Source organism: Antedon mediterranea, chromosome 2, assembly GCF_964355755.1.
Source record: "Antedon mediterranea chromosome 2, ecAntMedi1.1, whole genome shotgun sequence".
Taxonomy (NCBI): Eukaryota; Metazoa; Echinodermata; class Crinoidea; order Comatulida; family Antedonidae; genus Antedon; species Antedon mediterranea.
In genome coordinates this window covers 23397483-23411920 of record NC_092671.1, presented here as the reverse complement: position 1 = coordinate 23411920, position 14438 = coordinate 23397483, and the positions used below count along the sequence as shown (strand labels likewise).

The 14438-nt window shown below is 35.1% G+C and overlaps 1 protein-coding gene across 1 annotated transcript in view; it reads right to left on the bottom strand.

Annotated features, from left to right (window-relative positions):
* Positions 1-14438, bottom strand: part of LOC140040732 (COMM domain-containing protein 4-like) — an 85139-nt gene that overhangs the window by 52485 nt on the left and 18216 nt on the right. The window contains exons 3-4 of the mRNA XM_072086883.1: positions 5792-5857; positions 5413-5452 (exon numbers count right to left, since the gene is read on the bottom strand). Coding sequence (XP_071942984.1) covers positions 5413-5452; positions 5792-5857 — 106 coding nt within the window. The remainder of the gene's footprint in view (positions 1-5412; positions 5453-5791; positions 5858-14438) is intronic.

Below are 14438 nucleotides of genomic sequence, written 5' to 3'. Positions count from 1 at the left end.
TAGAGTGTTATCCAACATTACGGACGGACACTTTCCAAAAACATTTGACTTTATCAATTGATAAAAATGTTCTGGAAGAAGGTTTAAATTCTTTGTATGTTTTTTATGCAAGTATAAAAAAAATTTGTGTCAAAAAATCCTGTTGCTAAAAATAGAACAACGAAAATAATATGTTACGAACGGTCAAGACAGATTTGAGTACAATTTCTATCTAGGAAAGTAAGACTAGACCATACATTATTTGTATTAGTAAACTAAATTTAGTCATATTGTTGTACAATATCTCAAAGATTTAAAAAAAAATTTTTTAATTATCCAAAACCTATTTTACGGACGGACACTTTTTTTGAAAATAGTTCCATGATGGTTCCGAAACGTTGATCTTCTTGGTTTTTGTCATTAAATTTTATTGTGAAGTTAAATACCAAAGTAAAGATTACTCGTTTCGCAATTATACTTAGCTAATATAGGCCTTTCCAAACTTTTTACTGCTAGTGAAATAAGTTTTTCTAATACTGGACATTTTGTTTTCTTCTCTTACAGGAACAGATGTACTTGCCGTCGACAGAAGAACAAAGATTCGCAAATTCTTTCCGACAAACGACAGACCCAACTACTTGGACCACGACTTTCCTTCGCGAAATGGAAGTCTACTCACACCGTGTGGATATTTAAAACTTACTCCTCATGACCCACCTCAAGCGTCTTCTGATAAGCATGGCGGATTTTAACTCCGTGTTCAGCGAAATGGGCCAACCCGCATTCTTTTAAGGGGTCCCAAAACCAAATGTGATGTTGCATCTCATGTAAATGACCTTCTACCAATGATTAAAGAGGACACGCAAAACTATTGTGACAATAATTACAGATGGGGGATGTGATTTTAATACTGAACATAACACAAATTTATTGTACTATTGTAGACTTTACAAAGACACGTGAATTGATGCACTTATCATACTTGCCACGCGCCAGGACAATCAGCGCTAAATGCTATTGAGCACGTCTGGGGTGTATGTACCCAATCACTAGCCTCCGTTTCACTTCCCGATAAACTAGACAGCGAGGAGAAATCACCATGGGATCAACCGGACCTTTCAGACGATGAACGTCAGAACAAAATACATCGTGTGTACGACGCTGCTATGTCGTGATTACTGGGGTGGATTAAGTTTTGCTGGTAATGAAATTCAAACGTCATTCATTGTTTCCGGTCAAGAAGAAACTCCATATAGTGACTTTAAACACTGCTATGAGATAATGTCATCTAACAGTGGAAAAAAGTTTAAAGAAAGTGACATTGTTGATGAGGTAAGATTCATGCTGAAACATATTGACAGGCGAAAGGGATTTACGGCATTTTATAAATGTAGTGACGACGATTGTAGCCATTGTACCACATACCCAGTAATTGCGAAAGAAGCTATGGACAAAATAAGAGTTAACGGAGGATTTCCATCGCCAATGCTCGAAGAAAATGCGGACAATTTCTATAGTTTCCATGATGTTTTATAATTTGAATCTTGGGACACAACCGACAACGCGATGCCACATGGTGACTTAGGTAAATGTTTGATTTGTCTTGCGTATACGCTTTTTAACAATTCTGACGTCACTGCTCATCGCAGAAAATATCACCCAGGACAACAAATATTGTAATGTAGTATGGTAGATGCATATGCATGACTTACGATTGTACATAGAGAATACTTAATCAATATTCTTTAATAAATAAATCGTAACAAATATAAATATCGATTTTTAATTGTTTTTTTTTGTTTGTTCAAAATAATTATTGACATTTTTTACCAGTACTACTTGACATTCTATAATATCTTTTGGTAAATTAGCAATGCATTAAACTTGAAGGACAAAATAATATGACAGAATAAAACTGTATGATCAAGAATATGACATTTAGCGAAAATTATGGATAAGAGATTCATACTCGGATTGCATGAACACAGTTAAAATATTTTAAATTATTATTGTAGACTTTGAAACACAATCATAACAAATATTACATTAAATGCATTTAATTAACCTAAAAATGTTATTTACACACAGCCTCACGGCGCCGTAGAAAAAAGTGCCGACGTAAGGTGGTTTCCCGATTAATCGTACGATCAAAACGTACTGGGTATGTAGCACTCGGCAAAAAGTTGGTGACGTCATCATCTCTGCATATGGGACTGGCAGACAATCGAGTCGATCTAGCCGGCCTAGGCCTATAAATGTGAACATCACGTAGGTTGACAGTATTTTTAAAAAAGTAATTCATTTTGTACTTTTACACTTTATAGAATGTGTGAGTAATTAGTCAATCTATACTGTAATAATAATATTTATTAAAACATTCTGTGTTTTATAACATTAACTTTTCTACGGTTCTTGAATGTTGACGATAAAGCAGTAGGCGAAAGGCAGCTAGGCCTAGACATTGTTTACACAATCTACGGCAGCAGCAGTACGTAGGCATAATAAAACCAACGACGTTTACGATGGGCGGTACAATACTAAATGCATAATTTAATTAGCTCTTTTACAATCGTTACACGCGGCAAACGATCAAGATATCAACGGTGACCGTTTGACGCGGTTTGTACGTTTGGAAACATTTGGACACGACGCCTTAGGCGGTTAGTTGGTGATGGTTGACATGGTCTACCAGGAGAGGGTGACAATGAAAATTGCTAAAGTTGTGGCAGATCCATTCCATCCCCTGAATCTTGTTATCGTTCACAGATTTATTTAACAGAGCAGTAGACTCTCTGACACATACAAACCGATATAAACATTTGTTTATTTCTACTGAGATACAATATTATAATGAGAGATAATTTGTCTTAATTTGTTTTTGTTTCTCAATTTCATTATTATTGTATTCTTAAACCTTTCAATTTCCTGTGAAGGATGAAATAAAGTTTATCTGTATCTGTATGTTGAGGTCAGTCATCAATAATGACTGAGCAAGTGAAATTAAACCTCAATTGTTTTGATGCCAGTTAATAACTTTGTCGGCTTAATGAAGACAAGAAAATAACTAGATTTGAACTTGTTACATTGACGAGTTAGGCTATCGCCCAACGCATCGTAACACGCACATGTTATTTATTATGCTTAGTATATAATAGGCTGCACTACGATTGTAACGAACAGCTGGAATAGATCAAAATCGTCAATAAGTGTCAACAGTTGACGGTATTACTATTAGCATTGTAAACGGTTTAGTTGACGGTTATTTTTTATTTTACACCACTCACGTTTATTTAATTGTTTGAAAATGATGACCCTTTCAAATTAAAGTGTAAAGAGTTTGTTTGTTTTTTTGGAGGTTTGCGGGGATTTAGCAATACCCTGTTTTTCCCGCCAAATTGGACACCATATTGGATTCTGGCATGATGATGTCATCGTATCGACTTGATTCATCAACTACTATAAGAAGTAGTTATTAAAGTAAGCCTCTACTAATTTCAATCATTAAAACACAACTGCAAGTAACAAAAACCGTTAATTGATTTTCCCTATCCCCTATATATAGGTATTTGTGTGTGTTAATAGGAATTTTTGTGCGTTATATACCGTATTTTCCGGAGTATAGGTCGACCCCAAGTATAAGTCGACCCCCAACTTTGGCCTAGAATATCGTTGATTTTGGTATGACCTGAATATAAGTCGACCCCCAAAATCGGCTAATAACACAACTTACTTTAAAGTTCAAAGAGGGCTAGAAATGTATGAAATGTGGTTGTTTGTTTATATTATTAAAGTGTAGGCCTAATCAATATCGGACGGACATAATGACGACGACTTCGCCGCCGTCTTCACCAGCCTATAATAAATGACAGCGATGTAGCGTTACTTGCCATCAGCGATGTTTTTCGCGTCACTCGAATAAATTAAAACAAGTTTTCCGTTAGGAGGCTTATTAATTGTACAGGCGAGTAGTTGTAAATCGCGTTATCTGTAAATGTACACGTGCCCGACTAAGGAGAATTTATTTTATGAATAGACATGCGCAGTAATTGTAATTATGAACAAACAAACAAACTGCGCATGTGTATAGATGAAAATATCACGCAATAACAAACATGCTGCATGGACATTCCGACGTCTGTGGTGGTGTTACGATGTTTTCGCGAGAGTGAATAAGAAGCATAAAGAAAACTATTTATTCTTAATTATCTTACAAGTGTAATATTAACATCAAAATGAGTCATTGTGATATATTAATATTTTATTGACCAGTACTTGTTGGAGTTGTATTATTTTGTACAATGTAGGTATTAAATTGAAAACTTCTGTGAGTGATTGATGATAGGCCACTGACCTTGCTGGGCCTTGACAGCTGACGGCTTTTGAACATATTTTTTCGGCCTGATTTTTTTTTTAAATCGCATGGTCGGAGTATAAGTCGACCCCCCGATTTTGCAATTAAAATTTTCCCACAAAGTCTCGACCTACAGTATACTCCGGAAAATACGGTAGGCAAAAATTTAAAAGTGCCGTAAAAAATTTTTTTTAATGGGGATTTTTTTTCTGACATTCTATATGGTATACTCTATCAGAAAAACAAAACAACAATTTTCCTATACTTTTTTCCCGCAAATGTGTATATTAACTGTTCTGCACCCAGGCTATTTTGGTAATTAGAATATTGAAAATTGGAAGAAAATTGATAACGTTTACGCGGTATGCGCTCTATTGAATGTGACGAACTGTGTCGATAGAGATAAAAATCCAATTTTTAAAATTGGCCACATTATGACGTCATAACATATTTATGATCTAAATTTCACATGAATTCATATCTACAACTCATTGCGCTTTATAATAAGTTAAAAAAATAGGGGGTCACCAGCTATCCTGAAGAGCTATAATCGATTCAAAATAAATAGGCTTATTTTACCCGAAATTTGCATAAAATTAACCATTTTCAGGCACACAATTGTTTAAGTTTGACGTGGATGTGTGTCATTATTTTACATTCATAATTCATCAAATATGAAAGAAATGTATCACAAAAATATATAGAACAATCAAGCTAAAAAACGGGCTTTCTAGGCTGCATAGGGGCTAAGTGCGTAAAAGCGCGCGCGCAACGCAAAAAAGGTTTAACATTTTTGCTGATGATACAGGAAGAGGACCCTTGACATGAAACATACGTGTGTCAAGTGGTATTTAAAAATATCTATTGGTTTTCAATCAAGAATTTCAGAAAATCGCGCGTAGTTACGCTATGCGACCATATTTTCATTAAACCAAAGTTTGTTGCACAACTAAATATATACGTGCATCTGCTGGCCAAGTTAAAACATAACTGCTACCACCGTTTTTTAGATCTATAAAGTGTGGTGGATTTATTGAAAACTTCATAATACTGCATCGGTTGTAAGACAAATATTGACTCACCATATTTAGCATCTGATGTAAACTTGTAAACCTTTTCATACTGTAAAACAAAAGTTGGCAATTTTAAATATTGTGTTATGTATGTAAACCCTTGAAAAAAAGCCCTTTTTTAAGATGGGCTTCTTTCTTTTTTCTGCAAAAAAAGACAGGACTGTACAGGCACAAACTAACGCAGAGCACCGTGTTACACAGAGCAATTTTGAAACAGCCCCACAAACCTTTCACTTTACTGATTATACAGTAGGAATATTTGTCTTTGTTTATTGGAGTCAGTAAAACAGTTTAAGCCATGTGTGCCAACATGTTTCTTTTTACCAATATGAAGCTGATTTGCCAACTAGAAGAACCTCAACTAAAAATTAACACAAAGCAAACTTACATCCATTGATTCACCTATGATATCCTTTATAATTTGAGAACACAATAACTTCATTTTAACTGATGTCTGCAAACAAATGCAAAAAAAATTGTTAATATATAAATAAAGAACATTTTCTTTTAAGATGAGATGAGGATATACCTAAAATTAAAGTTAGCAACAAAGTGATTTCAAATCAAAGTCATAAACAGAGATGGAAACTGCATACCACGCTATACCCATAAAATTCCCAAAGAGGGACAGAGTCTAATCACACGCATTAACGTATGTGCATGTTGCGTTTGCGCGGATAACTCGAACTTGTAAAATCTAGTATTATTCTTCCGTCTTTCTCCCTCATTTTTTGTGTATCGCGTATCTCTAAAATGGGTAAACATAACAATTCATAACTTTTCTAACATATGGACATTTACGAGTTGTGCACCTTCTATTTTTTAAAGACGTCATAGTTGCGCAACGTGACTTTCCCGCGATTATGAATGATCTTAGATTAAAAACCAAGCGTAATTTTTTATTGACACTTCGTGAAAATTTAAGTCATATCAAGGTTAAACTTTCTGTAGATTAAAAATAGCATGTTTCACAAAAAGTTACGCGTGCACGCGCATTTACAATTTAAAATTGCGCAAAATTATTTTCTAATCAAATTTCTACGCTGATCATGACATTTTGGGCATGTCAAAAATTCCTGCGCGTGAGTATACAGAGTATGAACATTTTTTTTTTCTCAAGTCATTTTTAAAAAGATTGACATCATTACCTCTATATTTTCACCCCTGTATGTTTGTGTGTGTGTGCGTGTGTGTGTCACTGGAGGCCACAGTTTTTATCTGATTCTTACCAAATGTGGTCACAATGATCTTGCCCCAAAAGCTTGGACGAGTTAGAATTTGAGGGGACAAGGTCACAACTAACAAAAAACTATTTTACTGCCTAGAGACCACAGTTTTTATCCGATTCTCAACAAACTTAGCCACAATGATCAATGACTCATCATATAATTGTGGTTAAATTTTGAAGGATCAGGGTCAAAGATCAAGGTTCAAAAGATTTTTTTATTTACACTTAGAACTAAAAAAAAAAAATTTTTTTTTTAATATCTATATTTTCCAGGGACATTTTATGTAGGGCAATTTTACAGTAGGCAGAGGTTTGTACTCTCGGAGTACCCTCTAGTTTCAAATTAAAATGTCATACAAACACGTTGATTTGGACCCTTTGTGTTGACCTAATTTTTTTAACGCAGTGCGCATGTAGCGTTAAAAAACATAATTTTTTGGCATGAATTATGTATTTTTACCTAATTTGAAACTATTTCGACTATCGTCATACGAGCACGTCGAATTAAACAAATCGTGCATGTTTTTTATGAAAAAATTATGATGTCTCTAAACTAAACGGTGAAATTTATTTTTATTACATTTTCTGGAAGGTGATGGGTTGTAAATATTGGATCATGCTAACTAGCCATTGTGTGAAGTTGTGCACCTCCTAATTCCGCTTTAAATCATGTCACACAAACATGTTGAATTAGACAATTTGCCCGCAATTTAGTTGAAAAAGTTGTCAAAACTACAAAATATTGTCAAAATTATGCCTACCGTATATTTTGGTGTATAAGTCGCACCTGTGTATAAGATGCACCCCCTAACTGAGAGTAAAATATCGGTATTTTTTATATCGTCGATGTATAAGACGCACTTTATATTTCATCAAAACAATGTTTTTTTAAATTGTAATCAATATTATTGTAATAATATATTTTGTTATATCTACAACGGAGTCTTTATTTAGGTTTTTTCTTACCTAGGCTCGGTCGCGCCCAGCCTCAACAAGTTCTTTCTAACTTGTTATTCATGAGTTTCGCACCCACAACATCGAGTGCACGACCGTGTGTGGGCTAGCCTCGCTCGATCATTTCGAGAGGGCGCACGTTTTCACGGACAATCGTATTCGATTAGTATCTATGTATCCGAGAAGTGTAAAATACCATAGACCATGTGGTCGCCACCAAGAAGGACTTGCGCTAGGCTAGGGGTAGTGCGGTCGGCGATCGTGCGTATAACTATAAATAAATACATTCCAATCGTAAACGTTTACAAATGAAATTTCATCGGAGCGCCAAAAACAGCTCTATAATGAACAAATCTTTTCATCAAATTTAGTATAACATCACGCTAAAAATCCTGCCTTGAAAACTAGGCAGAAGCAGGTTGCCGTTACGTTAGTACACTCTGTAGCTAGCCTAGGCCTACTCAGGCCTAGGCTAGCCGCGCCAACAAGGTGACGATTATGTACAATCTGTGTGGTGAGGCATTTATGTTCGGTGTATAAGACGCACCCTTAATTTAGAGGTCAAATTTGCGTGTCAAAAGTGCGAATTATACACCGAAATATACAGTATTTTGAATCTATTATAGCTCCTCAGGATCAACCGTGGACCCAAAATGTTTTAACTTATTATGCAAGCAGATAAGTTGTAGATATGAATTCATTCAAAATTGTTACCTGTTGGATGTTATGACGTCATCGTAAGGCCACCAGAATGTAAAAAATTGGATATTTGTCTCTTTGTCGTTATAGCTCATCACATTTAAAAGAGCGCATCTATGCTTTACTGTACCTCAATTTCCTCAAGATTTTAATTTTTTTTTTTGTTGAATCATTTATCTTTCGCATGGTTACAAATATTTTAATGTAGTTTCATCTTTTGCAATTATAGTTCATCACATTTAAAAGAGCGTGCATCTCAATTTTAATAATGCTCAGATTATTTTCTTCTAAAATTTCTATCTTCATGTTTCCTATTGATGATGTCATCATGTTAAAAATTTGAATAAAAAGCTGGTCCCGTAATTTAGTTTTACCTATGCTAAACTGTATGTATAGTATTAAATACAAAAAAATTATTCATCAATTTAATTTTACCTATGCTACACTGTATAGTATACTGTAGGACACAAAAGAGACAGAATTTAGCACAAACAACATATTATTTTCTTCAGGTCATAATGGTGTAATCTTTTTCTGTTCGCATTTTCTAACGTACGTGTATGCGACGTTTGTCGTGCGATGACTCCACAAATTTTTATTTTAAATTGCTTGCTTTTAGAATTAATTAAAACAAAATGTGGCACATGCAAGGGAAATCGGACATACAGTAAGGACATACAGTAAGGACATACAGTAAGGACATACAGTAAGGACATACAGTAAGTCGCATTTGTAGAGACAGCCAAAATGTACAATCATTATTATTATTATTATTATTTATTGCCAAAAACCAGTTACAAACAAACAAAACACAGAAACTAAGGGAGTAGGCAGGAACCTAAAAGTGAACCTAATCACTATAACAAGAGTTCAGGTTCCGTACTCCCAAAGTAACAACAATAATATAAAATAAACTATATAAAAATATTTAAAAAACAAAAAAACGAATCAACAGTGTCAATATAAAATAAACGGATAAAACACATAATAGTCGATTCAACAAAGTCAATATAAAACATGTGATTTAAGTGAATTTAAAAATATTTGAAAACTGTCTAAAATTAAAGAATTTTTAATCATTTCCGGTAATTCTTCCCACAACCTAGGGAATATATTAATAGCGGAATGATGAAGACAATTGGTTCGAGCATAGTGATGAGTGAACTTAAGTATATCAAGGTGACGGCTATTAACAACTATAGATTGACGAACACTACTACAATCAACCGTTCCAATAAGTGATTTACAAACAAAGGATAACAGAAGATAATTTCTTCGATTAGATAGTGTAGGCCAATTTAGCTTAGTGAGACGTTCCTCGTATTCCATTTCACCTCTTGTTTGTTTAAGGACAAGCCTAGTAGCCCTTCGCTGGACTGCCTCGATACGTTCCGTAAGTTTTTTGGTTCGAGGCAACCACGCTGGGACACCATATTCAAGGATGGGGACAATGAGAGCTTTATAGAGTGAAAAAATAGCTGAAGGGGATGATCCTCCTGCAATACTAGTAATAAAACCCAACATTCGATTTGAACGAGAAATAATTAAGTTCACTATTAATCGTGACCCCCAGATGACAATGACTAGATACGGATTTAATAGGCAAGTCATTTATACGATAAACAGGTCTATACTCTTTCCTTGATCTTGTAATGTGGAGAACCTTGGTTTTATTTAAGTTAAGCTCCATTTCATTTAGATCACACCAAGAGGAAAGCCTGATCAGATCGCACTGAAGAACAACTTCATCGTCTACAGTAAATATATTTCTATAAATTATCGTGTCATCGGCAAACAATGCACATGGAGAAATAATAGATGAGGGAAGGTCATTTATAAATAAGTTAAAAATAAGGGGTCCAAGTACGCTGCCCTGTGGTATGCCAGAGGTAACTGGGGATGATGGGCTAATGGATCCTTGATACAAGACTCTTTGGGAACGTCCCAATAGAAATGACTTGATCCATTTCCAGACATTGCCTCTGATATTAAAGTGACTAGCCAGCTTATTTAAAATAATATGGTGAGGCAGTTTATCAAACGCTTTGGCATAGTCGAGAAAGATAACATCAATTCTGGGGGCTTTAGTTTTATCTAGCGAAGATGCCCAGGAATGAGTTAGGTTGGTAAGTTGGGTAACACAGGAACGTGAGGGGAAAAAACCGTGCTGGACATCAGTAACTGGACAATTATAAGCAACGTGATCAGATATACTTGAAAACAGTATTTTTTCAAGCAGTTTCGAACAAATAGGGGTAAGGGATATTGGTCTGTAATTACAAATTGCATTTTTACCACCAGATTTAAATATAGGAGTGATATGGGACATTTTCTACTTAGCGGGGATTTCCCCCATACGCAGGGACAAGTTAAAGAAATTAAATAATGGTGGAGCAATAAATTCGGAAGCAGATTTCAATATGTATGGATGCACGGAATCAGGACCTGGAGATTTATTAGATGAAAGTCCATTAATCACCTTCTCAACATTGTAGACGTTAAGTTAAGGTTCACAGCTGGGAATTATGGGTGGGTTAAAAACAGAAACAAAAAAATCATTAAATGAACTAGCAATTAAAGGGTGTGACGAAACATTCACACCGTTAATATTAAAAGATAACGGTGCTGGTGATCTTCTACGTTCTCTAACAAAACGCCAGAAAGCTTTACGAGTAGAGTCACTTGTAAATAATTTGTTGACATATGAATAATACGACTTATTGCATAGACGCTTAACCTTATTACGAATAGACTTATAGTCATCCCATGCAGATACAGAACCAATACGTTTAGCTTTTCTGAACAGTCTATGCTTTATATTGATAAATTGCTTGATGTCATTGGTAACCCATGGGGAATGTTTCCGCTGCTTGCGTGATTTCAACGGAACTGAGTCACGGACAATAGCTGTAAAAATATCCAGAAATCCATCCCATGAGTTGTCAACTGAGTTTTCATCCATGAAGACATTCCATGGGGCAAGGTGGACAAGTTTTTTTAGATGGTCAATATCAGTTTTGTGGTAAGCAAGAAAATTACATACCAACAATTTAGAATACGGTTTGGTAAGTAATACATTAAAGGAAACTGCATGGTGATCACTGATCACTGGGTTATCAATGACATCAAGTGAAATTAAACGGTCTGGCCTGTTTGAAAAAACAAGATCAATTATTGTACCAGATGATGGGACCAAATGATTAGGCCTAGTGATTTCCTCAACAAGCTGAGTACAATTTAAAGCATTCATAGTGTCAAGAAAAATGGTAGGTATCGTATGTTTAAGTTTCCAATTTAAATTAAAATCCCCAACAATATAAATATCATCATACTTTGGTAAGTGAGGTAATAAAGGCAGAAGAAAATTGTTACTAAAGTCATTCCAGAAGGACACTGGAGAGTTCGGTGGGCAGTAACAAACAGCGAAAAGCATCTTATAATTGTCAATCGAAATAGAAAAACATATAACTTCATGAGGACCAGAGTCCAGCAAATGACAATGAATTGGATTCAGTTCGTTCTTTATTGCTGCAAATACACCGCCTCCTTTCTTGTTGGGTCTGTCCTTTCTGATCACCATATAATCTTGAGGAATGCCCAGTGAAGATGTCAAATCTTCTGATGTAAGCCAGGATTCAGTTATTGCTAAAATATCAATGTTTTGAATAGAGAGAAACGCTTGTAATTGAATGGTCTTGTTCCGAAGACTGCGGGCATTCATGTTAAGACAATTCAAAGTTGACGCAGTACTGATAGATGAACTCGATGAACGCAGCTGCTGCTCCTGTGCCTGATGCTGATTTACAGGGCCTGGGTTAGGGTGTATGTCACCATCACATGATAAACTACAATAGTGTCGTGTTGCTTGATAATACTCGGATTGTTTGAACAGTAATTGTGCGATAAGTAGGCATGCTGCTCAACACTATGACTCCAAAAGAGCGATAAAAGGACATGAGAAATATAAATAATAGTTATGCTCACCATCTTGAATGCAAAGAAATCCAAGCGAAATATGAATCCTGTGTACAATGATGATGAGTCCAAGCATTGACAGGCAAATGATCACAATCGACTTTTACAGGACATCACAGCACAGTTAAAGTATTTAAAAAACATTTATATTATCATAAAAATCGTCAACAAACATAAAAAATTGGAAAATAACTGGTAAAATAATCTTGATACGGCCCTCGACAAATCAAGATAGACGAAAACAACGGAAAAATATTTGAACACTGCGTGAAATTGCTTAAAATTCAATCAGCGACTATAAAACTGTGGGTCGGTTCTTATAATATATGATTAAAAAATGTACTCCATATAGTATAAAAGTTAAAATGGAAGTCCAACGCTTTATACAAGTTGAAAATATATTGCACTATGCCTAGGCTAGGGGTGCGCCCTGCCTTCACACTGTCGTCGCCGGGAACGTTTGAAATTCCCGGGTAACAAGAATAGTCAATCAGGTGAAATTCGGGCCTAGGGAGCTCTTCCAGAACACAACCGCTCGCAGTGAATCTCGTACAGTACTCAAATCCAATCCATAACAATACAAAAAAAGACTGAACAATTTTTTTTTATTTTTACAGAAAATGATAGCTGAAACAGTATTTATTTTCAGACAAATAAATTGGTAAAAAGATGGTGTAAATTATGTATGATTTTCATAAAATCATGTGTTATGCTTAAATTGAGAAGTGTTCCAGTGGGTTGATTTTAATGAAAATTTTGCATAATAATAGACAATAGTTAATTAAGGAAGGTGCGAAGTTTCATTGAAATAAAACAATTAGAATACCCTTTTGCTAAGGCGTAAACTGAAGCGGCCTGTTTATTTGTTTGTATTTGTCATTTCCTGTTACAGTACTTAAATTTAAAAGCATTTTTACTCGGGGTACCCGAGTCTAGGACTCACTCCTCTTCCATCTGGACACTATTGAGCCAAATTTCAATTCCTACTATTTCTTTACGCGTCGTCTGACGGCTCTGAAACTTGGCATGCATATGCTAGGGTAATAGGTGAACAAAGCTATAGAGAGAAAATGTTCGTACTTCAACCGGATGCAGAATTACGACGTCATAAACATGGTACAAATCGAAACAATTTACGATTTATTAAAGTACTACTCCTCCATTATTCATTGTAGTATTGAGGTGGGATTTTGCATGAATATACTACAGGGACATGTCCTCAAAGCTATAGAGCCGGATTTTTTAATTTCAATCCGGATGCAGCCATATGACGTCTCGAAGATGGTACCGTATTGCCGTATTTGGTAGCAAGGTTGATGATGTATGTTACAGCTTCTTTTGCTGTACCCTGAGTATCGCACATTCGTGCTTGTTCTAAAAACACTGATTGTAACAGCCAAAACTTTAGACTGAGATATCTTTGAAAGGGTCTGGTATCAATCTATTTTTTTCAGAATTTTAAATCTTGGATTATGTAGTTTTAGTATTTGTGAAAATCTCAATTTTGAAAATTCCGACTTATGTATGCTTTCCCTTGCATATTCCACAAATAGACACTGAAATATTATACAGATATTGCTTGCTTAGAGGTTAAATATAAGATTTGACATCCCCAAGGGAATGATATTTTGTTTGAACAAATGTAATTCCAGAGGGAATGTCAAATCTTATATTTTACCGATATATTATATTGTATAGCCAACAAGTAGAATATCTGCTGGGTCGGGTAGCTAGGCCTGCTTTTTGTATTGTATGTAAATAAGCCTGCCTAGACACTTTACATTGAGAAGAAATATACAGATAAATACTAATTAATGATTCCTTGGCAATAAAATATTCACTTTGGCCTAGGTCGTTTAAATTTACAGAAGAATTTCCATCAATAAGCCTACATTAATCATATTATTATCAGGTAGGCCGAATGAATTCTTTGAGCTGGATCAAGTAAGTTGCATGGCGCAGCAGGTAAAACATCTCATGATGATGTGAACTAATCTTTGTGAGTTCAAGTCTCAGTAGATGACTTTTGTTTATTTATCGTCAAATGCAAATGTTGCCACATGAAAATTACACAGTCAATATTATCATCATACTTGAGAATTTACTTATTTTATATGTTTAATGACAGGGACATGATAATTACACGAAAATTACTCGGTCAATATCATCGTACTCGAGG